This window comes from Eleutherodactylus coqui, chromosome 4 (genome assembly GCF_035609145.1).
Source record: "Eleutherodactylus coqui strain aEleCoq1 chromosome 4, aEleCoq1.hap1, whole genome shotgun sequence".
Lineage (NCBI taxonomy): Eukaryota > Metazoa > Chordata > Amphibia > Anura > Eleutherodactylidae > Eleutherodactylus > Eleutherodactylus coqui.
In genome coordinates this window covers 54147430-54174119 of record NC_089840.1, presented here as the reverse complement: position 1 = coordinate 54174119, position 26690 = coordinate 54147430, and the positions used below count along the sequence as shown (strand labels likewise).

Sequence of the window (26690 nt, the reverse complement as noted above, 5' to 3'; positions counted from 1 at the left end):
GGGGGAAGAGCTCTGTATGAGGAAGTCAAAAAGCTTCTCTCAAACAAGCAGGAAACCCAGAGAGAGGAAGACCGCAGAGCCTGCAGCAGGTGAGCACTGGGACCCCCAACATCATGTCCCCCACATGTTCATTCTCCCTCAGATTTAACGCAGCCCTAGAGTTCATGCCCATCCCATGTCATGTGTCCTAACATTGTATTGTGTGTGTAGCACTTTAGCATGTGACGTATATGTGTGCAACACTATATCCTGCGTGTGTAACATTATAACATGCAGGGTGTAATATGATACATTATCTCATGTATTGTAACTTTGTATCGTAAGTGTGTAACATGTGTAGTATGTGTAACCTTGTATTAGGAATGCTGTGTTTAAAAGGGTATCCCGGGTATTTACTATTTATGATCTATCCCCAAGATAGGGAATCAATGGTTGATAGTCTAGGGCCCACCACTCAGGATCACCATCGATCATCTAGTCCTCCGGGATCATCTGATCAAAGGGAGCGAAGCCTCTTATTACAGTTTAGGCTTCTTGTTGCAGTCAGAGGTAACAAGGCTGTCTAATATACTTTTGGCTATGACCATCGACGATGACGTTTGGCCCCCCTGCACTGAAAGTTGGCTGCAAAATCAGCTGATTGACAGAGATCCTAAGCGGGGACCCCCACTGATCAACTATTGATAACTGATCCTGAGAATAGGTCATTAATAGTAAATGCTTGGAGTACCTAGTTAAAATTATACCATATGTTGTGTGTTACATTATATCATGTGTGCATGAATTTATGTTATGTAGTGTGTTGTGTATAACGTTTCATGTTTAGTGTGTTTGTAACACTGTATTCTTGGTTTCTGTGCTATCTGTATATATAACATTGTTTTATAACATTCTATTCTATAATCTGGGCAAGGGCTCATGACTACAGCCGTGACGGGCTCCACAAGCAGGATACCGCAGCGCAGTCCGTCACGGTGCCCCCTCAAAGACCCCATACTCACCTCTGGATCTGCTGTGGAAGTCCGCATGATAGGCTGGTAGTGTCATATGACGCCGCCGGCGGTGGGCAGAGAAGCATATTCACGCTATACTTCTGCTGTGCTACAGTGAAAGTATAGTGTGACTCATGGCTTCCATTGACTACAATGGAAGCCAGGCGCGCGTATTCCAGCGGCAAATATGACATGCTGCGGGCTATTTCACACTGCGGAATTCCATGGTGGAATTCCGCAGCGTGAACATTCAATAGAACCTAATAGCTGCAGGGCAACGCAGCAGAAATCCGTCCGTGGGCATTAGCCCTAAGGGTGGCTTTACACCACTACTCGGGGTTCTGCTTTTCTGCTTCCCCATGGGTGAACGGTTCCAGAACCGAACAGAGCCAAGCTAGCCTCATTGACTATAATGGTGTCTGGTTTTGGCTCAGGTGTCCAGCTTTTGGGCAGAAGAAAAAGCGATCCAGTATTTTGAGCCAGATCTGTAACGGAACCTTTGACCGGAGATTCCAGCGCAAAAGTAAACCCGCCTAAGGATGGTTTCATACCTTCGTTCGGAGAGCAGGAAAGGGGAATCCCCTCTGGCCAACACGAACGAATTTGAGCGATAATCTTGCAGTGTAAATGCAGAAAAATGGCTCACAGGTTCTTATCACTGACTTTCATGGCGGATTCAGATGAGCGTAGTTTTGTCACCTTATGCGGTCGTGATAATCACAGCCATATAACGGGACAAAACCACCTCTTTTCAAATCACGTCCAGGAAAAGATAGGACCTGTACTATCTTTCCCACACAGAGTTAAACTATGTGCTGGGAAGATCAGGCGGCACCTGTCTTCCTACGGTAATTTTCAAACTCCTGTGCTCTGGCGCGGAATTTCCACTGCCTGGCGAAGGGGAATGGATTCCATTCGTTCAGGAGCAACTACGTTCCGTGCCACCGAGTGTAGTTGCGCCTACGGAAGTGGGAATAAGCCCTCAGTCAGCATGAAAATCATTGCTGGATCGCGGGCTTGTCATTCAGTGCAAACGCTCAGTGCTTCACATAGAAGATGAACCACTGAGCGAGAAGCCAGCGATGAAATCTGTCAGTGTAAACATTCTGCAGGAGTGCTAACGACCTTATGTAAAAGAGACAATAGAGGGATAGAGACCAGTACATCTTTATCTCTGATGAGCTGCTATGGATGATCTGCTATCCATACAGACATTCACCCCCCCCCCCCCCCCCCCCTCACCCACCTCATACCCTATTATCTCAGGGCTTTTGTGTTCTGCACAATTGTTCCCAGTCTTGAAGACTTTATCACATAGCAGGCTTTGAGACTGGGAGGATTGCCTGTCTCAGCTGCTATCTCTGTGACAGAGACACAAATGCTCTCTCCCCCCCCCCCCCCCCCCCCCCCCATTATCTTGTTAGCTCAGGACTTTTGTCTTCTATAATTTGCTTAGAGTCTTTAAGACCTTATCACAGTCTGTCTTATGTGAGAAACAGAAGAAAGAACCTGGTCCATCCAGTCCACTATTATATTCCTTTTTATAAGGGCTGCTTCAGACGAACTTATCTGCACGTGCAAAATTCGCCACGCAATACGCAGAGAATAGAACCCCTTCATTTCAGTTGACTCGTTCTCTTTTCCATATTTTACACACACATTTCTCGTGCACTGAGGAAAATAGGACCCGCTCTATTTTCCTGCGTATTTGCGAACCAATGGCCCCTTTAAAATCTATGGGAAGTGTGGAAAACACAGGAGCATGAGCAATACGCTGCGCAATTCCATGAAAGAGAGAACACATCCGGACCTCATTAGGCTAAATAGCCTTTTAAATCAGGGTGGGGGGTGTTTTGCGCATGTGAACAGGCCCTGTGTGCACAAAGAATACAGTACTATGCGCTGATATGCACACAAATCAAACTCCTTCACTGCACGAATACTTTGATCTGAAGTGTGAGCAATTGCGTATACGGTAATCTGATGCCACCCTGATCTACCCAATCCCAGCCGCATAATGGGACAAAATGGAACTGCTGATTTCAATAGATTTCAGTGATTTCGTTTTCACTAGCTCTTTTTTTTGTTCATTAATTGTACGGTCGAAAAAAGATAGTACCTGCCCTATCCTTCCTGCATGTAGTGATTGGGAAGCACTTATCCTCCTGCGATTAAAAAAATCACAACATGTCCTATTTTGTTTTGTATGAGTGACCAAAATTGCCCATGAAAGTCTATGAAGTGTAAAGAAAATGCAGTATAAAGGATGTTACATTCGCATTCACAGCATTTTTTTACCAGGAAACGATGGGGGGGGGGGGACAACCTCCACCAGGCCTTCTTGCGGTTTGGAAGTTTGGTCCAAGCCCCTACTACTCTTAGGGCGCCCACCCACTGGCGTTTGCGATTTTCGTGCGTGAAAAACGCAGCGTTTTTCGCGGCTTTTTCGCGCCTTTTCCGTTAATTCCCATTGACATTCATGGGTGCATTAAGAGAAAAATAAGGACACATATGCAACTGACAGTTCCTATGTTAAAAATTGCAACGGACCGGAAAAAAAAACGCCAGTGGACAGGAACACATTCTATACTAATTGCTCTTGAGAAAAAACGCAAAACGCAAAGGAAAAAAAATCGCCAGTGGGTGGGAGCCCTTATTGTAAAATAATATTTTCACACATTGCTTCTGATCTTCCCCCAACTAATTTAAATTGTGTTGCGCTTGTTCATTTCTCCGGATGGCAGTTGCGTTACACTGTTTCAGTTATTGTAAGGGTTTGTACCATTTACTTGGCTAATGGAGGGTTAATATTGGACATTGGATGACTGCTTCTATACGAACTTTACAACTCTATTAAAACTTGTCAGAAAATGTCGGCAATAATTGTAATAATGGAAACGGGCATCTGTTGGTGTAACTGGCCTACACTTCCTGTAACGAGCCCCTGCTCGTGGAGGACGTGGGTTGCTTCCTCTTTTATCACCACACATGCCCAGAGTTTACCCATAATCCTCCAGCACACGTCTCTATACCAGGGCACCGTGACCGTGTCCTGTACCACATCCTGGAGTGTGCCTTGCTGACGTTACCCTGCATTCTTCTAACACAGGGTCACAAATGTCATCTATTATATCATGTGTTCAGTGCATATCTGCGGCACGTCTCAGTATATCCTCCTATTCTGTATATATGGGCACTACACAGCACCACTTCTACTGTCCTGGGGTATAACTCTCAGGATATCCTCCTATTCTATATATATGGGCACTACACAGCACCACGTCTCCTGTCCAGGGGTATAACTTTCAGTATATCCTCCTGTTCTGTATATATGGGCACTACACAGCACCACTTCTCCTGTCCTGGGGTATAACTTTCAGTATATCCTGTTCTGTATATATGGGCACTACACAGCACCACCTCTCCTGTCCTGGGGTATAGCTTTCAGTATATCCTCCTATTCTATATATATGGGCACTACACAGCACCACTTCTCCTGTCCAGGGGTATAACTCTCAGTATATCCTCCTGTTCTGTATATATGGGCACTACACAGCACCACTTCTCCTGTCCAGGGGTATAACTCTCAGTATATCCTCCTGTTCTGTATATATGGGCACTACACAGCACCACTTCTGTCCTGGGGTATAACTTTCAGTATATCCTCCTATTCTGTATATATGGGCACTACACAGCACCACTTCTCCTGTCCAGGGGTATAACTTTCAGTATATCCTCATGTTCTGTATATATGGGCACTACACAGCACCACTTCTCCTGTCCTGCGGTATAACTCTCAGTATATCCTCCTATTCTGTATATATGGACACTACACAGCACCACTTCTCCTGTCCAGGGGTATAACTTTCAGTATATCCTCATGTTCTGTATATATGGGCACTACACAGCACCACTTCTCCTGTCCTGCGGTATAACTCTCAGTATATCCTCCTATTCTAAATATATATGTGCACTACACAGCACCACTTCTCCTGTCCTGGGGTATAACTCTCAGTATATCCTCCTATCTTATATATAAAACAGAAAATCTGTTTGTTTCATATACAAATCTACATTTCTGTTCTGAATTGAGTAAAATTTTACATGAGCGTTCATCAGCACCAGGCGATAAAAACTGGTGTAATTACAAATAGAAAACTCACCGACCTCCCTTGTAATTTGTGTTTTCATAGCAACCAATCACAGCTCAGCTTTCATTTCTTATACTGCTGAGGTAAAATAAAAGCTGCCCTCTGATTGGTTGCTAAAGCTCAGCTTTCATTTCTTATACTGTTGAGGTAAAATGAAAGCTGCTCTGTGATTGGTTGCTATTTCTTATACTGCTCAGGTAAAATGAAAGCTGTGCTGTGATTGGTTGCTATTTCTTATACTGCTGAGGTAAAATTAAAGCTGTGCTGTGATTGGTTGCTATGGGCAATGCAGATTATCATTTGGACAGCTTCCCTGTGCTTATAGCGCCGTGCAACACATGGGTATATCACCTAGTTCTGTATATATGGACACTACACAGTATCACTTCTGTCCTGTATTTATCAGTATATCCTTCTATTCTTATGGCCCATTTAGACCCAATGATTCTTGTTCATAAATCGCTCAAAGCCGTCTTGAGCGAGAATTGTATACCAGCTGACCGCTCCGAGAAGAAAACAGCTGTATGCAGAAGACAGCTCTCCAGCTATGTTATGTGTACCCCGCCGAGCTCTCAGCTGGTATACCAGCTGTGTGCTCCATGAACACCGCAGGAGTATGCAGAAGACAGCGGTCCAGCTGTGTTCTGCATACCCCACTTGGAACACTCAGCTGTATACCAGCTGAGCGCTCCGAGAAGACAACAGCTGTATGCAGAAGATAGCGGTCCCGCTTGTATCCTGCATACAGCGTGAGCCTTCATTTACATACTTATGTAAAGTGAACGCTCGAAACCGTCACCTAAACTGCCGTTTGAGCGAATTTTGAGCGATCATCTTGCAGTGTAAATGCACACAACGATTATCGCTCAAAAGATGCCTTTTGAACAACTTTTGAGCAATAGTTGTTGTGTCTAAATAGGCCTTTAGTCTCTTCCTTCTCATGTCCTGTATGCCAGGTGTAATTCTGTATACACAGTCTAGACAAAAACACGGATCCAGTACTGTGTCCTTCACTGAAATAACAGTAGCGTAGTTGAATAGGAAGTCATGGATGCGCTACACAATGGTATGGTGCACGGACTCCTGGGGGCCCCCGGAACATGGGATTTCAATTTTGTGTTGTGGCCCCTGTAAGGGCTCATGTCCACGGGCGTATGCATAAAACACTGCGCATCAAAGCCTGCGTATTCCTTGAGTATTTCCCTGCTTCTGAGTGCCTATGCAGTTTTTACCATTTTGCTAGGCAACAAGCGTTTCACACGCAATGGGTTGCGTAAGCTCTGCGTAGTATTTACACGCATCCATAGAGTTCAATGCGGTAAAATAGATCATGCTGTGTTTTTTTTAATGCGCTTATCGACATGCTGGTGTGCATGGAAAAAGTCCATTGACTTGTATTGCCTGCATTCATCACATATCACGCATGCGTAATACACGCTGAAAAAAAACATTAGCCTTAAGAGAGAGCCCGTAATATCCACTTGTACCCTCTCTCTAATGGCTTCTTCTGACGGACGTAATTTTGTCCCATTTTGTAGTCGTGAAAATCACAGCCACGTAACGGGACGAAACTAAATTATTGATTTCAGTGGTTTTGTTTTCACCAGGAGGATTCTCACGCTTTAATACTACGAACGAGAAAAGATAGGACTTGCCCAATCTTACCTACTAGTTTTTGCGCGAGTTTGAATAGTCGGGAAAAAAAACCCTTGGTTCAAAATAATATCTTTATTTGTATAGGGCCAACATGTTCCGTAGTGGCCAGCATATTTGTGCATGCGCCAGTCTGAAGCTGCCTTAAATCCAGTGGGACCGCAGCTATGACTGAAATAAGGAAACACTAGTTCTAGTAGTGCGAAAGCGAACTTATTGTTCATCGTTTATTCAATGAGGCATAAAAATCCTTAAAAAAAATAAATAAGTTAATCCGTGTGTTTAAACTTAGCGCAAGAGTGAACGAGCAAACTGTGACATTGTTTGCTTGTTCACTCGGGCGCACTATTTCTTGCTACATGTAACCGTACTCTTACTACTGGACAACCCCTTTAGGTTATATAGGTTATATATAAAAGGTTATAGTAAAAGGGCGTTTTTTTTTTCTGCATCTTTAGGGCTTATTTAGACGACCGTATATCGGCTCGGTTTTCACGCCGAGCCGATATACGGTGTCTTAGTCTGCAGGGGGGGGGAGGATGGAAGAGCCAGGAGCAGGAACTGAGCTCCCGCCCCTTCCTTGCCCCTCGCCACTATTTGCAATGGGAGGGCCGTGGTGGGGGTGGAGCTAAGCGCCAAGACTTAGCTCCACCCCATCTTGCCCCCTCCTATTGCAAATAGTGGCAAGGGGCGGAGAGGGGATGGGAGCTCAGTTCCTGTTGCTGGCTCTTCCATCCTCCCCTCCCCCTGCAGACAAGGACACCATATATCGGCTCGGCGTGAAAACCGAGCCGATATACGGTCGTCTAAATAAGCCCTTAATCACACAGACAATTGCAGCCTCAGTCCAATATTGCGCTGCTAAACATGCGATCTTCTAACAATGCTTTTTGCTAGAAAAATGCATTGCATCATGCGATATTCACACACATAAAAAATTGCATCGCACGCGCATGAAAATTGAATCTGCATGCAAGTGCGAAGCGATTTTTAATTTAAAAAAAAAAATTTTTGTGGTCCCATAGAAAATAATGGACGAGATCGCCCAAAAAACAGCACAAGCTGCGAGTTTTTCATCTTGCATCATAGTTGCGAGAGAAAAATCGTCCCTAATAATAAATCCTTTTACACAGAACATTTATCGTTCATCATTTAGCATAAAAATCATATTACTATTGGCCTGTTTAAACAGGCAGTTGTTCGTCTATGAATGACTGCCTCTTTACTGTGAATGGAGGAGGGTGGCCAGGAGAGACCTCTGGTGTGTTCCACCTCCATTCAGTGAGCAATCATTGCTCCTGTGTGAAAGTCCAGAGGAGAGTTAATTGTTGGGACAACTGTCAGATGCTTAAGAACTTGACAACTTATCCTGTATAGAAGGACCCCAAAGGTGCATTTACACCACAAAGATGATTGCTCAAAAGATGGCTTTTGAGCGATCATTTTCAATAAACTACTACTTGGTACTAATGCCTATTAGAACCAATTAGTAGTATGTGAGCCACTGGAAGCTGTAGTTAGGGAACAGACCACCCGCTGTTCCCTGAATATATCCCCTTTGTTCTGCCATGAGGCTGTAATCAGCGCTCCCCGGGAAGAACACAGCATGCGGTCCTTCTTATCAGCTGTTCTTTTTCTGCCGAACAATGAATTTCATGCAGAACTGAAATTCATCGTTTGGCAGAAAAGTAAAAGATAGGCACATTTACACGCAACGATTGTCGCTCAAAGGATAGCTTTTGAGCGATAATCGTTGTGTCTAAATAGGCCTTTACTCCCAGCATATCAAGACAGAAGTGATAATGTATAGTGTCCATTTAGGATATGAAGGGTGCATATGTACACAATAAGAGAAGTGCTACTGTGCAGTGTCTGTACATATAGAGTAGGCCCATTAACATGCAAAGACAATCTTTCAATTGATTGGAAGATTGAAAGTTTTAGCAATCATTTTGTATAACGTGTTAATGGACACTAATGTCTATTAACAGTTTATCATCTTCATTTGCATGTAAAAGGGCCTCCAGGAGCTGTTTGCAGAGCCCAGCATGTGGGTTTGGCTCTGCACACAGCTGCATTGTTCTCGCATGGGCTGCTGGAAGATATAGTGTAATCTCCCGTGGAGAACACAGCATGCTGTCTGTTGAGACATACTTTATTTATTAAGCTGACCTTAAAATCATCATTCAGACAAAAAAGTGCATTATGGCTGCATTTACACACAACGATTATTGCTCATTTGCGGTTGTTTGAACGAATTTTGAGTGATAATCATTATGTGTAAATGGGCCTTAAGGGAAGTTATACTGTGCACTGCCTATAGATACAGTCGGGCTTGGACTGGACCACCAGGGTGTCGGTGAATATCTGACTCCTGTCCAGACTCCTTTCCCAACAGGACCGCATGCAGATCCATCACAGCTCTAAATGCAAATCTGTTGCAGAAATCTGCAGCTTTAGCCAGATTCACACATAGAATCATAGAGTTGGAAGCGACCTCCAGGGTCATCAGGTCCAACCCCTTGATCAATGCAGGATCACTAAATTATCCCAGCCTCTGTTTGAAGACTTCCACTGAAGGAGAACTCACCACCTCCTGTGGTAACCTGTTCCACTCATTGATCACCCTCACCGTCAGAAAGCATTTTCTAATATCTCCTCCCTTTCAGTTTCATCCCATATTCATGAGAATATGGCTGATCCCTCTGGACTGTGACAGCCATTCAGATATTTGTAGACCGCTATTAAAGGGGTTATCCAGTCAGCGGCCATCGGGATACACGGGGGTCAGAGTGTAAACACTGCTTCGACCCCTGTGTAGCGGCCGTACTCATAATTGCAAGCACAGCTTTCATTGAAATATAAATCTAGCGATGGACATTATTAAGAATATAGACCTGATAATGAACAGTATTGAGGATTTAACTCTAGTGATATTAGGGGTGCAGATCTAGTAATGATCACTATGGTAATCAATGTTGGCACATAGATCTGGAGTTGATCAGTATTGAGGATTGTGATCTATTCATGATCAGTATTGGGGTTATGATGGTCAATATTGGAGATACAGATCTAGTGATAATCTGTACTGGGGTATAGAATCTACAAATTATTTATATGGCATATGATATTCAGTATTGGGGATACAGATCTAGTGATGATCAGTATTAAGGATATAGATGTAGTAGTTATCAATATTGGGGGTATATGATGGAAGGATACAGATCTTGTGAACAGTATTTGGGGTACTATATCAAGTGAAGACCAGTATTGATTATATAGATCTATTTATGATCAGTGTTGTGAGGTATAGATCTGGTGATGATCTATATGGTGATCCAAAATTGGGGGAATTAGCATTGAAGATATAGATCTAGTGATCATCAGTATTTCTGAGAAAGATCTGGGGATAATTAGTAGTGAAGATGCAGATCTGCGGATGATCAGTACAGGGGTTATAAGGTGATTAGTATTGGGGTACCACAATATATTTAAAGTCTTCTTTTTCTTCCAGCTGGACACTCTCTCTCATTTTCTCCCGACTGGACTGTAAATGGCCACTCTGCCACCGGGAATCCGCTTCTGCCTCTCGTTTTCCAAGGACCAGTGGTAAGCTCTCCTATACCCCTTACAGATCATACACAACCATTTACCCTTCTGCCATAAATAATAGAGGTTGCATTTGATGTATGCGATTGCTACATAAGAAAAGTGACATGGGATATATTTAGCTGATGTTTTCCTCTTTTGGCAGGCACATGGCTTAGAAGTGGTTGCTCATACATAAAAGTGTCAGACTGACACAGTAAAACCTGTTATTACTCATGAGTAGATATTACTAGCCAACTATTAGTCACACAAATCCAAAATAAATTAAGTCCTGTCCATGACTTCTACCTAATGACATGTCTAGGCTGGAATAAGATCAGAACCTTCCTACAATCTTCTCTCCTCCAGCACATGGCTTCTCCTTATTATTGATGCATGGTGGATATGTAAGGAGCACAGACGTAACTATAGAGGGTGCAGGGGATGCGGTTGCACCCGGGTCCAGGAGCCTTGGGGGGCTCATAAGACCTCTATTCTCCATATAGAGAGCCCAGTACTAAGAATAAAGCATTATAGTTGGGGGCCCTGTTACAGGTTTTGCATTGGGCCCCAGAAGCTTCAAGTTATATCTCTGTGCAGCATGGTTTAGGTATGGGTACGGGTACAAATACAGATAGAGGGGGGGCCCCAGCTCATGTTTTGCATCAGGGCCCCTGAGCCTTTATTTACGTCCCTGGTAAGGAGTATGGTTAAGCTCTGTTGTCATAACTTGGCCATACTTTGGTTTGTGTGAGCTTTTGTTTTACTGGAGAAGTTTGGAAGAAGTTGGTCATTTTTAATTTGTGTATGCTTTCTGCCACAATGTTATGTGATAAGGACATTATTATGTGATATTGTGAGGTCCGGTGCCCCTCGGGAGTCACTATTCAATATGCTCCGGATCCCAGATGCCATGATTGATGGATACCCATTGGTACCCTGCCTGAACCATCATAAAAACGCAAAGGCATGAACATGTCACGCTGATGACATGAACCTGTGGCCAGTCAATATGTAGAGGTAGTTTCCAGATGTGCTGTGGTTGTTGACAAGAAGCCATGAAGTTGATATGGCAGTGGGAAAGTTGTAATAGTATGGGATACACTAAAGCCCAGGAGGGCTAGCTGGTTCCGGATCCATGGTTGCGCACATGCCTGTGCTATGAATGCCTTCCCCTCAAACAAGGGTACAGGAGAGTTGGTCAGATACAAGACTGTGATCAACGTGGGTCTGCAACAGTTTAGAGGGCAAATTTGTCAGGACTGTTCCCAGGGACTGCAGGTATCGTGTCTGATAAAGTGGGGACAGAGAGAGGCCATTGACCAGGCACCAAGTAACTGGGTGGTGTGAAAGTGGAACATTTGTTTTGGAGTACCACCCGGAGGATCCCTGCACTGTACAACTTGTGTAAGGTTCTGTTCATTCCTGCACCAGAGAATCCAGCACCCATCCAGCATGACCTGCTGGATCAAAAAGTATTGCCTGCAGGACTTTTTATCCAGTAAAATGCCAGACACAGTGACAGCAGCTAAATGGACCCCATTATAGTCAATGAGGTCCGTTCAGTTCCATCATAAAACAGACCTGTTTGGCCAAGGGATTCAGTTTTTGTGCCCTCATAATGGAGCAGGAAAATGGAATCCCCAAATGCTGGTGTAAACATAGCCTAACAGGAATTGTGCCTTTTTTGCTGTAGCAGAATGAGATTTTGTTTGCATTGAATACTGTTTGCCCGAAAAGACTGTGGCCAAATATTATTAGCATTGAAAAACTGTCTCCAATGGGTCAGTAGAGGCCTTGGACTCTTCCCAGTTTTGGACGTTCTTATTGAGTTTTTTCTAGAAAAGTTATAACTAAACTTGCCCTCCTTCTCTCTCTGACTATCCTTGAGGGAACCTGCCCCATTCTAATGAATTTCACAGATTTGCTCCTGTTGGTGGTTATTTTCTATGGTTAATGATCCCAGTGTCTATTTCACTGCAGATGTGGAAGATTCAGGATCACCGGTACAGATCATTCATTGTGTATTACTTTCTAATGTTTCATTTTTTTCCTCTTAGGTTTCGAGCTTTGGTTCTATTCCTGACCTATTTACTCTACTGCAGCTTCCATCTGTCCAGGAAGCCAATTACTATAGTTAAGGTATGTGGAGGAGAGATGTGATGACTAAGGAGATGATTATTAAGGATGAGGAAGGCATTTAGTTGGGGCTGATTGGGGATTAGCACTGTTAGTCGGAATGGTGTTGGACAATCTAGCCCATTAAGACAAGTTATTAGCTGGTTAGATGGGATTGGAAATGCTTAGTAGTTAGAAAGATCAGTACCAAGAAAGTCTAGATGGGTAACAAGCTTTGTTGGTAATGGGTTGAATAGGTTAAGGACAAGTAGGCAGCTAGTTAAAAGAAAGGAACACTAGTCGGGTTAGATGGGATGGGAACTGATTAGTTGTTGGCTAGTAGTTGTGTTGAGCAAACCAAAACAATTGAACTCTGTTTCGAGTAGAACTTTGCTAAAAGTTCAGTTCAGCGTGAACCCTAACCTACAGTGGTTCATCATTTGCCAAACCAACTAAAATGGTATTCTTCTTTAGCTCCATTCCTTCCTGTTATACACCTGTTTTAGGGGGATTGGTGAAGTTCAGGTTTGGTTCAAACTAATTTGGACCAAACCAAACTTTTTGTCCAAATTCGGTAACTGGGGGTACTCGCTCCCACTCTCCCAGACACCGCTAACTTTTACTATTAAAGGACCACCAAACAACGTCTGGCTTTTAAAAGTGGGGTAGGCCACATATTTATTAAATAACATATTCTTAACATTCCTTTAAAACTTAAAGCCTTCAAAATCCTGTCCATGCTGCCAAAAAACACGAACTTCATGAGTCCAAGCAAAGCGTCAGAAAGCCCATTAGCAATAAACCGGGCTTGAAGAACCGCCTTCTCCTAACCAGTGCTGGCATGGAAAGCAACTCTCCACATACAACTCCAGCTGTGACGACTTCCAACTTCCACAACTCTCGAACTTCTCCATATCCCCCAGTTCCTTGGGCGGGCGGGTGTCCTCTTACTTCTTCACCTTGCTCTCCTGAGTGTACTGCTCCTCCTCTTCCTTTTCCTTCCAAACCTAACTCAACCCATCGATACCTCCTACTCCAGTTGCCCAACCCCTTATCCTCCCTACACCGTGCCCCCCAAGCCCCCAGTCGCTTCATTAATCATGTCGCTGCTCTACAGAATCACTCAAACCAAACATTTGAATACTTACAGTAACTATCTGATTGGAAGGGAGGGACATGGGTTGGAGACTGATTAGTAGCTAGCCAGAAGGGTTTGGGACTGTTTAGTAGCTGGTTAGATGAGACAAGAACTGGTTAGTTGTTGGAGTAATACATAGTATTGGTTGCTCTTTTTAGGGAGAGTTACACAAACACTGCTCGGAGCCCAATGAAGTTGAACCACACAGTTTTAACGAATTTGTCATATTGAAGCCTCAGCAATCATCCACAGTGCACAATGTCTCCCAATGCGGCTGGGCCCCGTTCGGTACGTTCTGCTTCCTATTTACCTGGATTTGTGAATTCTCTTGCCCTGTATGAAATGTCTGAGAGTCTTATCATCTTCCCATAGATAAAAAGAATTATAAGCAGCTTCTCGGGGCCCTGGACTATTCCTTCCTGTGTGCATATGCCGTGGGAATGTACCTCAGGTAATTGAAGATATAAGTGCTTAATTTACGTCTGTTTACTGGGTGTAGTGTTTAAGTATATAAAAATAGCATATCAGATAAGTGGGCATGTATGGATATGAATACAGTGTATAAAGTAATTTTGTATGTATTTATGCAGTATGTAAGGCATGTATGTAGTGTATAAGTGTGTATTTTATTAAATGTATAAGGTGTCTGTGCATAGTGGCAGTGTGTATGTATAACATTTTTAAGGTATGTGTGTGTGTGTGTGTGTGTGTGTGTGTATATGTGTGTGTGTGTGTGTGTGTGTGTGTGTATATATATATATATATATATATATATATATATATATATATACACTTACAATGTATTCTTGCTTCCTCTCCTCATAGCGGGATGATTGGAGAACGTTTGCCCCTTCGCTATTTCCTCTCCTGTGGTATGGTGGCCAGTGGTTTATTCACCGCCCTCTTTGGATTGGGATATTTCTACAACATCCACAACCTGACATACTATATTATCATTCAGGTGAGTGAAGGATACAGGGCCCAGCCTGGAAGGATATCTAACACTAAGAACAAGGAGAATAATAAGATTATCATATGAGTACTATGAATAACGAGGAAGCAAAAGACAACCTTATGGGAGTCACTTCTTTCCTTGTATCCATCACTGATCTCGTTCTCTGTTCATCCTTCATATAAATATTTCCATTGGATTTCCCTTTGTTCCACAATTGAGATGTTATACCTCATATTTCCTCTGCATTCACTTTATATCCTGGTAATACATTTCACAGCTTATTGTTTATTGTTTACTCTTCTGGTTTATAAATGTAGATCCAGTTGTTCCTACAACTTGTTTTTCCACATGCAGTTTTTTTTCCTTTCTTTAATTTATTAATGAGGGAATAGGTAATATCTGGGTCAGATGCCTCATCCAGACTCCTCCTGTTTCTAATCTGGAATTCCTTTCTGCCCAGAATACATATTCTCCTTTCCTATGAACACCCACATTTCTAGGATGCCAGTGTCACCTTTACCCTCCAACCCTCGTAGAAAACTCTGCTTCTTTGTAACGCATGCCAATCATTCCCACTCTATAGCTACATAGTTGATCAAACAAAGGAAGTTAAGTAGTAACTGCTGTAACCGGTGACCACTGCCAAATAAGAGAACCTGGGCCGCAGTTGCCAAGGGTCCTGGCACCGCCCAATTATCCGTAACATTTTCCTTCTAGAGTCGGGTGCATAGAAAAATCAGTAGCCTAGCTGAAGATCGCAACAAATTCTGAATCTCAACAATTACAGCACAATTGCTTGACGTGTTTGGAGAAACTAATTCTTAGCTTCCTCAATTCCCACCCCAACACACAAGACTTGTCACATTACACTGAAGTCACCACACAGTTGTGAGGATGGCAGGGGTGACTCATGGTCTCCTGTTTTGGTCGGGCTGGTACCAGTTTTGTCACGGACAAACTGATGTCTGTCTGTGTCTGCACCGGAGAGGGGGGTTCATGGTGCTCTTATCCACCATTGTAGGGTGAAGGGTTATCAGTCCCTCAACCCCCATTATAGGAAATGACTCCAGACCAGTCTCCTTGTGCCCTGTGAGTTTAGTTGCTTTTGCTCTTGGTAACATGATGGTCGTACAGGAGGCGAATGAGCAGAGTGTCCTCATGGCCAATGAAAAGTGAATTGTAGTTTCCTTAGAGACATTTCTTAGTCATCTCATGGCTCCAGCTGCTGCTTTCAGTTTAATTTTGTATTGGTTTTGAGATTTGGTTTCCTTTTTTGGCTTGGTTCTATCTCTTCTAACAGTAAAAGTTTATGACCTCCATTGTGTCGCTTCCCTATGACCTTGTTAGCGCTCAATGTCAGGAGGTCAGCGCTCAGTGTCACGGTCTCCGATGACTCTTCATGTCTCTTTGACTAATTTGACTTCTTGTATTCAATATTCTCAGGTGATGAATGGTTTGGTTCAGACAACAGGATGGCCCAGTGTAATCACCTGCATAGGGAACTGGTTTGGTAAAGGAAGGTAAGTCAATAATAGACGTTAAATGTGGAGCTCCAAGACCTTCATTTGCCTCCTTCTCTTTGTATTAAGAGAGATCGCCATATAGTGACTGGACTTGTTTCTTCATTTTCTCTATATTAGGAGAGGTCTCATCATGGGAGTCTGGAACTCACACACATCAGTGGGTAACATCTTGGGGTCGCTAATTGCTGGATTCTGGGTGTCCTCCTGTTGGGGGATGTCATTTGTGGTCCCTGGTGTGATTATTGCGGTCATGGGCCTCATCTGCTTCCTGTTTCTCATAGAACGTAAGTCTTATAATTAACTTCAAATTTGTCTATAATGGAATCATCACATAAGCTACATCCGTATTGTGTATAATGAATAGCTTATAATGAACGGTCATTGTTCTGCCCCGTCATCGTGTACAGATGCGTTATAATCTCTCGTCTTCTTTCACCTAAATCTTATAACGTGTCATCCTCTTTTTATGTATTTAGATCCTCGGGACGTTAAGACGGATGATTCTCCTCTGGTAATTATATTCTTACCTGTGTATCAAGACTTTACTTCCTCCTCATCTTCGAGTGAATTCACACCTCCGTTGGGCTCAGTTCATGGTTTCCGTCTTTCTGATTCCTATTTGTCCCCATTAATTTCAATGGGCTTTTAAATAAACAGAAAACAAAACTGGGGGTTTCCGTTAGGTTTCAATTTTCTTGGACGGAAAAATAACGCTGTAGACTGCGCTATTTTTCCATCCCAAAAAAAGGGAAACCTAATGGAATGGAAGCAAATGGAAATCCTTTAGCTTGCTTTCCGTTTTTTTGAAACCGATCGTTTGCGTTTTTTTTTCGTTTTTCTACCGCAAAAACTGAGCAAAGAGATGGAAACCGTGGAATGAGCCCTAATGCAGGTATGGATTCACCCTCACTCCACCTCGAACAGTTCTGATGTCAGACTGCGGTTTGCTCCACCCATTCACTTCATCTACTACGTACATCCTTGCAGCTCTTGCAGCATCTGCTTCTTGGTGTATCATTTAGTCCAATATTTTCTTTACAGTCTTCATGTTTTTCTGATGATCTTGTAATGTAATTTCTCTCCCGTAGTTGATCCCAAAGGTGTCATGTAATGGAATGAAGATCCAGAATCAGATCCTAAAAGCACAAGAGTCTTATCCAGAAAAGGTAAAGGTCTAAAGGTTGATGACAGATGGAGTTTGGGGAGAAGTGTATACATTTTGTACACAGTTTTGCAGGGTAAGGTTGTAAGGGGCTGTTCATCTTGAGGGTGTACATATTAATATAGAGGCTGATGATAAATGGAGTTTGGGAAGAGGTGACATCATGGTGACCTTCATTGTGAGGTGGACCCCATGGAGCTCTTCCTTGGGTTCTGGACACATTGGTCGATATTTATTGTGGCACCAGTTGGTGACTGAATAATAATTCATTCTTCTTTTATTAGAATATGCTGGGACCTACACCCGTTTACCCCACGCATCATGTGGTCGTACTACAGAAGGACCACAATTTTGGGAAGAGTGGGTCACCCGCTATCAGCTTCTCTGGGGCTCTACAAATACCAGTAAGTCTACAAGGAAGTCACAATTCTCCACTGATTATGTAATCAGTGTTTATAAAGTTTGCCATAAAAACTGATCCAGGATGGAGCTGAACATGTGACAAAGGACATTATATGTTTATTAGAGATGAGCAAACGTACTCGGTAAGGCCGATTTTGCAATCGAGCACCGCAATTTTCGAGTACTTCACTACTCGGGTGAAAAGTACTCGGGGGCGCCGGGGGGCGGGGGGAGATGTGGTGGAGCGGGGGGTAGCAGCGCGGAACAGGTGAGAGCACTCTCTCTCTCCCTCTCCCCCCCACTCCCCTCTGCAACCCCCCGCTCACCCACAGCGCCCCCGAGTACTTTTCACCCGAGTAGTGAAGTACTCGAAAATCGCGGTGCTCGATTGCGAAATCGGCCTTACCGAGTACGTTCGCTCATCTCTAATGTTTATTATACACCTCCGACTATGTTGACACGACTGCGCGTAATGTGCTGCATCTCTACTTGTCTTCTGCAGGGGGTGGTAGAGTTCTCTATGTGTTTGTTATTTGCCAAGCTGGTCAGTTACACCTTCCTGTTCTGGTTGCCGCTCTACATAACGAGTGTGGGTGAGTGTCACCTCGAAGTAATGTCCTGTATCGCCTTACACCTCCTCCTCCGACCTTCCTATAGAGTGGTCCATGTTTCTGCTGATACCACAAAGCCTTTTGCCACTACCAGTAATCCACCATTACTTCCGATGTTATTTGTCATGCAGGACACCTTCTCTGACCTGGCTTGTCCCTGTACTAAGTTGATGGTATACTATGGAGTGTCCTGGTATGGCATCACCAACTGGTACCTCCAGATTTATATTCTATGTATGGAGGACTACTTGTGTGGCATGGTTGTGACTCCCAAATAACCCATTCTATAATTTGTCTTATATGCCTTAACATCCTCCGTCCCAACATGCCCTCCATCTCTACATGTCCATCACTATCCTCACATTTCTTCTTATCTCGTATAATGCCTCAGTATCACCCCTTACTGTCATTTCTATTTCTGTTCATAGTTCCACATAACGTTTCTTTACTTCTAGTAACTCTACTCACTGTATTTGCTCTCCTTGCAGGTCATATGGACGCTCGCCATGCTGGAGACTTATCAACATTGTTTGACGTTGGTGGAATTATTGGTGAGTTTGTTTTTTTTTTATGATGAAACGGCAGGTCTAAGTCACAGCTGGTAACAAAATATTGGGGACCTCAGGCAGGAAGCAAACTGGGGACCCCTTTGCAGTGAAGATAGGATATAATCTGGAGCCTGGGACCCCTTTTTTGTTTGCTACCCTTAAAGGGGTTTCCAGGATTAGAAAAACATGGCTACCTTCTTTCCAAAAGAGTACCATACCTGTCAATGGGTTGTGTCGGCTACTGCAGCTCCTCTTCATTGAAGTGAATTGGGCTGAGCTGTGGATAGGTATAGGTTTGGTAGTGTTTTTAAATGAAAGCAACCATGTTTTTTCTAATCCTGAACAACTCCTTTATATACCAGTCCTGGTCAAAGGAAATTTAAAGAAGTGCCAAGTAGAAGAACCTAAACTTTTCTCCTATATCAGGTGGAATTCTGGCGGGAGTGATCTCTGATAAATCCCACAAGCGGGCGACAACTTGTGGACTTATGCTGCTGTTCGCAGCCCCCACGGTGAGTACATGAATAGCCTGCAAAATGTCCTAGATGATGGCAGAACTTTTTTATGGTTGTCCATGACCATGCTACAAATAATATACCCAGTTTTAGGCAATAGTGGTTCTTACCAGTCGACTCTTGTCTTGCAGCTCTACTTCTTCTCAGCTGTAAGTAAAACAGGACCAGCATCTACAATGTGTAAGTAACTAGGTGTTTTGGTGTCGACAACTACAATGTCTCTTGGGTGCTCAAAGTCTTCTTTCTTCCATGTCCTCAACTGACTTTGTGATCTTTTTATCACAGTAATGCTGCTGGTCTGTGGAGCGTTGGTCAATGGACCATATTCCCTCATCACAACAGCAGTGTCTGCTGACCTTGTGAGTAAAGGCTTTTGGGTAATAATGCACAAGCTGGAAAGTATTGGCTGTATACCTAATATGATAGGATGATATATAGTATTAAGCTTCTATTTCACCTCATAGGGAACTCACAAGTCTTTGAAAGGAAACGCCCATGCCCTATCTACAGTTTCTGCAATCATAGACGGAACAGGATCTGTGGGTAAGACTCTGCCCTGCCCACATCTGTCTCCTCTATCCTGAACATGCATATACTTCTATCACAACTTTTCTCTTCTTGTCCATCTCAAACTGCCCCATGTTTTGTCTCCTTGTCACAGTACCATCCTCATCTTTACCTACTTAATCCAACACTATTCTAATCCACTCCTAAATAATCACAACCTGGTACTATCCTTACTTACATATCTTGGCACCATCCTCACCTACACAACACAAGACTATTTTACCATATATACATTATCCTACCAAAAGTAATTGGACCCCTGAGCAAGAATCAAAAGTAGTATTTACTTCCATATGTTAATACTTAGTGGGGCTCCTTTGGCCCTAATGACATCAGATACTCTCTGTGGCATACTTTCTAATAAAATCTGATGCACTTCAGCTGGTATTTCCCTCTATCCATCTGGCAAGTTCTCTCAAAGAAAATGCATTGGCCAAAACAATGGTGCAAGGAGCATCATCATTGAGCAATGGAAGAACGTTCTATGGAGTGATGAATCACATTACTCCTATCTTCACATCAGATGGCGAAGGCTCTGTCATCATCTGGGGATGATTTACGTGGCATAGACCAATAAAGTGCTGCCAACAATATAGCAATACTTCCAACAAGACAACGCACCTTGTCACAAATCCAACGCTGTTTTAGGAGATGACATTAAGGCCAAAGGAGGCCCCACTAAGTAGTAACACATGGAAATAAATACTACTTATGATCCTTGCTCAGGTGTCCAATTACTTTTAGTAAGATAATGCACATCTTCACCTACACAACCTGTCACCACCCACTTGTTCTTCTCTTTTTCTACCTTGCTTCATATTTCATGTCTTCTCTCCAACCTCTGTTCCTTTTTCATTCTTATTATCTAAACATTATACCATCTTCCATATTCTAACCATTCCTCACCTTACATTCAGCACTGACTGACTGATCTCCCTTTGGCTGTCCTTCCATCTGTCTGCAGGTGCCGCCCTTGGTCCTCTGCTGGCTGGCCTCCTTTCACCGTACGGCTGGCACAACGTGTTTTTCATGCTGATGATGAGCGATGCATTTGCCTTGTTGGTGAGTAGTTCTGGCATTTGCTTCATAATTGCTCCCCTACTCTTCCAGGATTAGCTGGAATTAATCACTGCACAAAGAGGACAGGTAGTGACCAAACCACTGTCATCAGATGAATATCCAAAGCCTTCTTCCTTACTGTGATCACCTGCATGACTAGGATCTCCTCAGAGCGCCACCAGTGTCACCTATAACATGACCCATGTAACGAGACTGTATCTCCAGTGTCATCTATGATATCATGCAGGATGTCTCCAATGTTACCTATGATATCACCTATGGCAAGGGTGTCACCAGTGGCACCGTACATTGCCTGTGTAACTAGGGTGTCCACCTTTCACCTATGAAATCATCTGTGAAATGAGTTCATCACTATCAGCTACGACATAACCACTGTAATGAAGGTATCTCCAGTGCCATCTAAGACCTTTTTGTGTCTCATTTACTTTCTTTTTTAATTCTTAGTTTTTAATGCGCCTCATCAAGAAAGAATTGAAATGTGCCCAACAACCATTAGTGGAACAGACAGAGTGAGTAATGGATTTTTTACTTTATTTCATAACTTGAGTATCCATCATTCCTGTCATATATAAACGTATCCACCAGCACTACCCCTCAGGATGAGCTAATGCCTAGCATACCATTACCTCAGTATATTCTCCTCTGACCCATCATACCATCACTTCATATCCTAATGTACTCCTTCCCTTATCCATTGTGCAATAAGCTTGGTATATCCTAATGTTCTCTTCCTCTAATGCATCGTACTATTACCTCATGTGCTTATCTTCTCCTCTAATTCATCATACACTGTCCTAATGTTCTCCTCTGATCTTAATTTACACCTCTGCTACATCATACTGTGAACTCTGTATAATCTGATCTGATGTTCTCTTCCCCTGACCCTTCATACCATGACACGGGGAGGCCAGAAGCCCCTCCGCTGCAGCTCACCCCCCTTTCCCAATAATGACATACACCTTAGTTTTGGATAAAGTGCCACAGCAGCCATTTATTAACACACATCATATAAAATTAACCGTGTAGAAGAAACAATCAAATACGAGGGGTCAATACTTGGAGCCACAAAATTCGGTGTTATGCATACTTAGTTAAGAGTAACCTTTTTTGCCCCCAACCCTACCAACAGGCTCGGGGGCACCACAAGCCACCCTTGGGTGCTTACCAACTGTGACCAATACTGGGAAGAATTTACTGCCCCCCCCCCCCCCCCCCCCTTAACTACGTCACCTAGCATCAGACACCAACCAAATTAAATAAAGGAAGGAGTCTAACCAGGTGAGACCATGCCCACCCAACTCCTCCCATACCAACTGAAACCCGACTCTAAGGACCCAGCACGGCTTACCACCTAAGCCTCTTCTTACTTCTCTTCAAAGATGGCATCCCCCCTCTCTCCCTGCCTTTTTTACCAATCCTACCCTACTACCACCCCCTTTCTCATACTTTCTAAACCTCCCTCAACCTTAATTTAACCCCTTCTCCTTCCACTCCCTCTCCATAATCCCCCATATGTCATGTAGGGCTTCCTTCTATCCAGGCCCCCTCTGGAGCCCCTTGACTCCAGCCCCAAACTTTACCTCAATATATCCCAATGTTCTCCTTTGATCCATTGTACCATTACCTTACTATAGCCTTATGCAGAAAAGTAGCTTGAAGCTCCTTGCCCCGAATGCAAAACCTGTAACAGGGCCCCCAAATGTAATGCTTTATTCATAGTACTGGACTCCCTATATGGAAAGGAGAGGCCTTATGGACCCCCTAAGGCTCCTGGGCCCAGGTGCAACTGCATCCTCTATAGTTATGCCCCTGGCCTTATGTTCTCTTTCCCTGACCCTTCATACCATTACCTCAGTATATGCTAATGCTGTCTTCCCCTGATTCATCCTACCATTACCTGGGCACATGCTAATGCTCTCCTTCCCTGATCCTTTGTACTATTATTTCGGTATATCCTAATGTTCTCCTCCCCTACCCTTCATACCATTGCCTCCTCATGTATTCTTTATCCTGTCTCACTCTGATTGCACGATTCCATTATATTTTAGCCCCCTTATCTTGATGTTGGCTGTAGGTTTCCCAGGTTTCCATGTAAGCTTCAGTCCATATCAATCATCTCGGTCCCAGGTCCTGTTCATATTGATTTTCTTATTTTGTAGGTGGAAGGAACATTAAGAAGAGGACGATGAATCCCAAGGTCCATGTTACTACAAACAAGATCTGGCACCATGTAGGATCAGTTGCTTCCTATATAGTGTCTGCTCCATTTTCCTGCTGCTACTCTCCCATCTCCGTTATAGATCCTGTATTTGTCCATACGTGTTTTATGTACCTACAAGTATCTCTATGGTTATTGAGATTACATAATTGTTAAAGTGGACTTTCACCAATTTAGGGTACTGCCTGTATGGAGCCCCTGCAGCTATTTACTACGGCGCCCTATTATAGAAAGATTACGGCTGGGGACGAATACCTCCATAATACGGTGTCCGATGGGAATCCTGCAGAAAGCCTCCATGTGTCTTACTTGCACACCGAGTTACAGGAGGCTCCATTAACTTGCATATCAGAGGTTGGATGGGGCAGTAACCTGGTCGCATGTCTGGGCCACTTTTACACGGACCAATTCTTTCAGATTCCTGCTGGACGACGGGATTCTGAACGCTAATCATTGAGTGTAAACGCTGCCCGCGAGTGAACAACAAACAATAATTCGCGTGCTTATCATTCGCCGTCCAGTGTGTGCAAACATAAAAACCAAACGATGATTGGCCTTGTAAACAGGCAGTCATTCATCTATGAGTGACTGCCTGCTTACTGTGAATAGAGGCGGTTGGTTCAATGTGATCACCGTCTCGCTTTGCTTCCATTCACTGAACGATCATCGCTCCTTTTTTTAAAGCACAGGAGCGATAATCACTGGGACAACTGTCAGCACTTAAAGGAGTTTCACTTCTATCTGTTTTGCTGCAGGAAGCAGAGAGCTCCATACATTGCACAGTGGCCCACGTTGGTATTGCATGCTGTGTCCCATTCACTTCCAATAGTACTAAGCCTGCAGTACCAACCTGGACCACTGAGCAATGTATGGAGCTCTCTGCTAACTGGAGCAAAACAGATAGAAGTAGGACACCTCTTTTAAGCGCCTGACACTTGTCCCGTGTAAAAGAACACTCATTCATTAGGCTTGGAAAGGCGTTGTTATTCCGTTTTTGGTATGATATGAAGAGTACCTCTGGCTGAGACCATTACATTGGCTAATATTCTGCTACGCCCAATGAATTCTACATATAATGATTTCTGATTGTATCCGATGGTGTAGAGGTTCATTATTTATGTGAGTACAGGGAGGGCTAGGGTCAAAAACTTTTTATACATTGTGTGTTGTATATGTTGTGTATTTATTATACATATGTATGATTTGTATATATTTTGTGTTACATGTTTACATTTAGACCTCATGTACACGAGCGTGAGTCACGGCATGTATTATAGAACCAAATTGTGCTTCGCGGCCACTTAGGTCCGAGTCGGTACTGGCTTACAAATTTGATATGAAGTCACCTCCTCTGCGGGGGTTGGGCTAGTGTATGGTTGTCAATGCAGAAACCATACCTCTACAATAAAGTGAAAAATATAGGGTGGACCACGGAAATATACCCCACTCCCACACGCTTATGAAAGCCGCCTAAAAGAAAAACGTTGTGGCCCATAGAAACCAATCACAGCGCAGCTTTTATTTAACTTCAGCAGTATAAGAAATGCTGCGGAATTTCCGCCCAGTGATAGCGTATCCTTAGATAGCATTCATAAATGTGCGGTGCTGGGCTGCTTCTCCATAGCCACCCTGTATATGCAGGTGCATATTTGGAACATACAGGGTGTAACAGCGCACTACAAGTGCCAAGAAACATGCCAACAGCAAATACATGAATATTGAATTGCATTACTGCTATATTTGTGCATTTAGGCCCCCTTCACACAGGCATATTTACGCATGCAATATGTAGAGAATAGAACCCATTGATTTCAATGGGTTCATTCACATATATGTATTTTTCTGGCGTGCTTCGATCGCACAAAAAAAAATCTGCAGTATGTTCTATTTTTTCCTGCACTTTTTCACACCTAAAGTCCCCATAGAAGTCAATGAGGATACGCGAATGCGTGCAGAGAGGCGTGAAAGCACAGTAAAATATGCCGATTCGCACATAAAAATGCATTGTTTGCAAATACTTTTGTGTGAGGGGAGCTTTAAAGGGATTTTGTCATTAAAAAAAAAATAAAAAATCTATACTTACTTATTCCTCCCCAGGCAGTCTCCTTACCAGATCTTCACCTCCCCGATCTTCTACTGGCTCCTCCAGTCCCCACATCACCTCCAGCCGGCCGGATCCTCTTCTTCCTGTGATGAAGTGCACATTGCCAGCATTCTGCTTCCTGCAGAGCAATATGCTATGTTACTAGTGACGTAGCGTTCACTGCCATCAGGCTGCTTTAGCGCGACGTCTCGCCACTAGCGTTTCATATACTATGCGTGTTAATGCAGGCTACCAAGGATTCGGCATTCCCTGCTAGGCAGCGAACACTACATCACTCATAGCATTCACTGCCCTGCAGGAAGTGAACTGCAGCTAATGGGCATTCCAAAACAGGAAGGAGAGGATCTAGACGGTTTGCAGTGAGATGACCCGAAGGACTGGAGGAGCCGGAAGATAGATAAGGAGAAGGTATAGCAAGAAGACTGCCTGGGGAGGAATAGGGAAGTATTCATTTTTTTTTTAAATGACAAACCCCTTTTAGGTTCTTGGAGGACATTTTGATCAAATTGTAAGAGCCCATCTGCCCAGATACGATGTCATACATGGCCCATTGAAATGTTCAGGATCCGTGTGATACACTCGTGTACATGAGGCCGGTAGTCATTAAATGACATGCAAAAATGAAGAAACCGTTCAACATAAAGTGAAGGACCTATTACATGTATGATGTAACACAGGGACGTCCGTATTCCATGTGCGTGGAGGCTGGGAGTTCCTGTAGATCAAACCGTAGTTACTGTGAAGGGTGCACACAATGGGGCAGATTTGCGATTACTGTCTAATAGTTAGGCAGTGCAAACAGACTAGACAGTATTAAATGTGTCAGCTTTATCACAGGGGCTCATGTGGGATGATAAAGCTGTTGAATCTCTAATTTCATATCACCTATTAGTTGGCTTACATTACCCCAGAAGTCGCCCCCCTATTTAACGAAGGAACACCACTTTGTCAGACACGGCATAGTAAATATGGCACAAAGCAGAATTGACAACTTATGGCGCATTTTGCACCTGAAACTGTTGAATTCTCAGGAGTAAATCTGCCCCGATGTCTGTACATGAAGATTATAACTTATTGCATAATGTATCATGCTACGTCCATAATGCTCAGGCAGCCGGCGGACGTGCTGCTGCTTTATGTACTTTATATGAAGGATATGCATCTCCTATTGGTTTCGGTGTTATCAGATGAAATGGATATTTTTTTATACAAATTTATCTAATTCCTCAATAAAATTACTGATTGCCCGTCTCTTCTATCTTGGTATTTCTGGAGAGCTGTGCAGTCTGGGTCCTCATTCTGTTCCGGCCCCACCCCTATGTGGAGTCTGTGTAGTACCTTCATTTTATAGTATTTAGGGCATCA

At 43.4% G+C, this 26690-nt stretch overlaps 1 protein-coding gene across 1 annotated transcript; it reads left to right on the top strand.

Moving 5' to 3' along the window:
- On the top strand, positions 1–26576 carry SLC37A1 (solute carrier family 37 member 1). Its single transcript, XM_066599459.1, has 20 exons — positions 1–89; positions 10311–10405; positions 12445–12526; positions 13799–13928; positions 14013–14091; positions 14466–14601; positions 16039–16115; positions 16236–16402; positions 16595–16629; positions 17207–17284; positions 17565–17684; positions 18185–18275; positions 18782–18844; positions 19268–19353; positions 19488–19536; positions 19642–19715; positions 19821–19899; positions 20888–20985; positions 21448–21512; positions 23163–26576. Exons 2-20 carry the CDS (start codon positions 10350–10352, stop codon positions 23176–23178), a joined length of 1581 nt encoding a protein of 526 aa, XP_066455556.1. The 5' UTR covers positions 1–89; positions 10311–10349; the 3' UTR covers positions 23179–26576.
- The last annotated feature ends 114 nt before the right edge of the window (positions 26577–26690 follow it).

Excerpts from the sequence above, each read along its gene's own strand:
- SLC37A1 (XM_066599459.1), top strand. The coding sequence starts at position 10,350 with ATGGCCACTCTGCCACCGGGAATCCGCTTCTGCCTCTCGTTTTCCAAG. Across the intron at positions 17,685-18,184 it reads CTGGGGCTCTACAAATACCA|GGGGTGGTAGAGTTCTCTAT; the intron begins GTAAGTCTACAA and ends TGTCTTCTGCAG. Across the intron at positions 20,986-21,447 it reads GCGATGCATTTGCCTTGTTG|TTTTTAATGCGCCTCATCAA; the intron begins GTGAGTAGTTCT and ends TTTAATTCTTAG.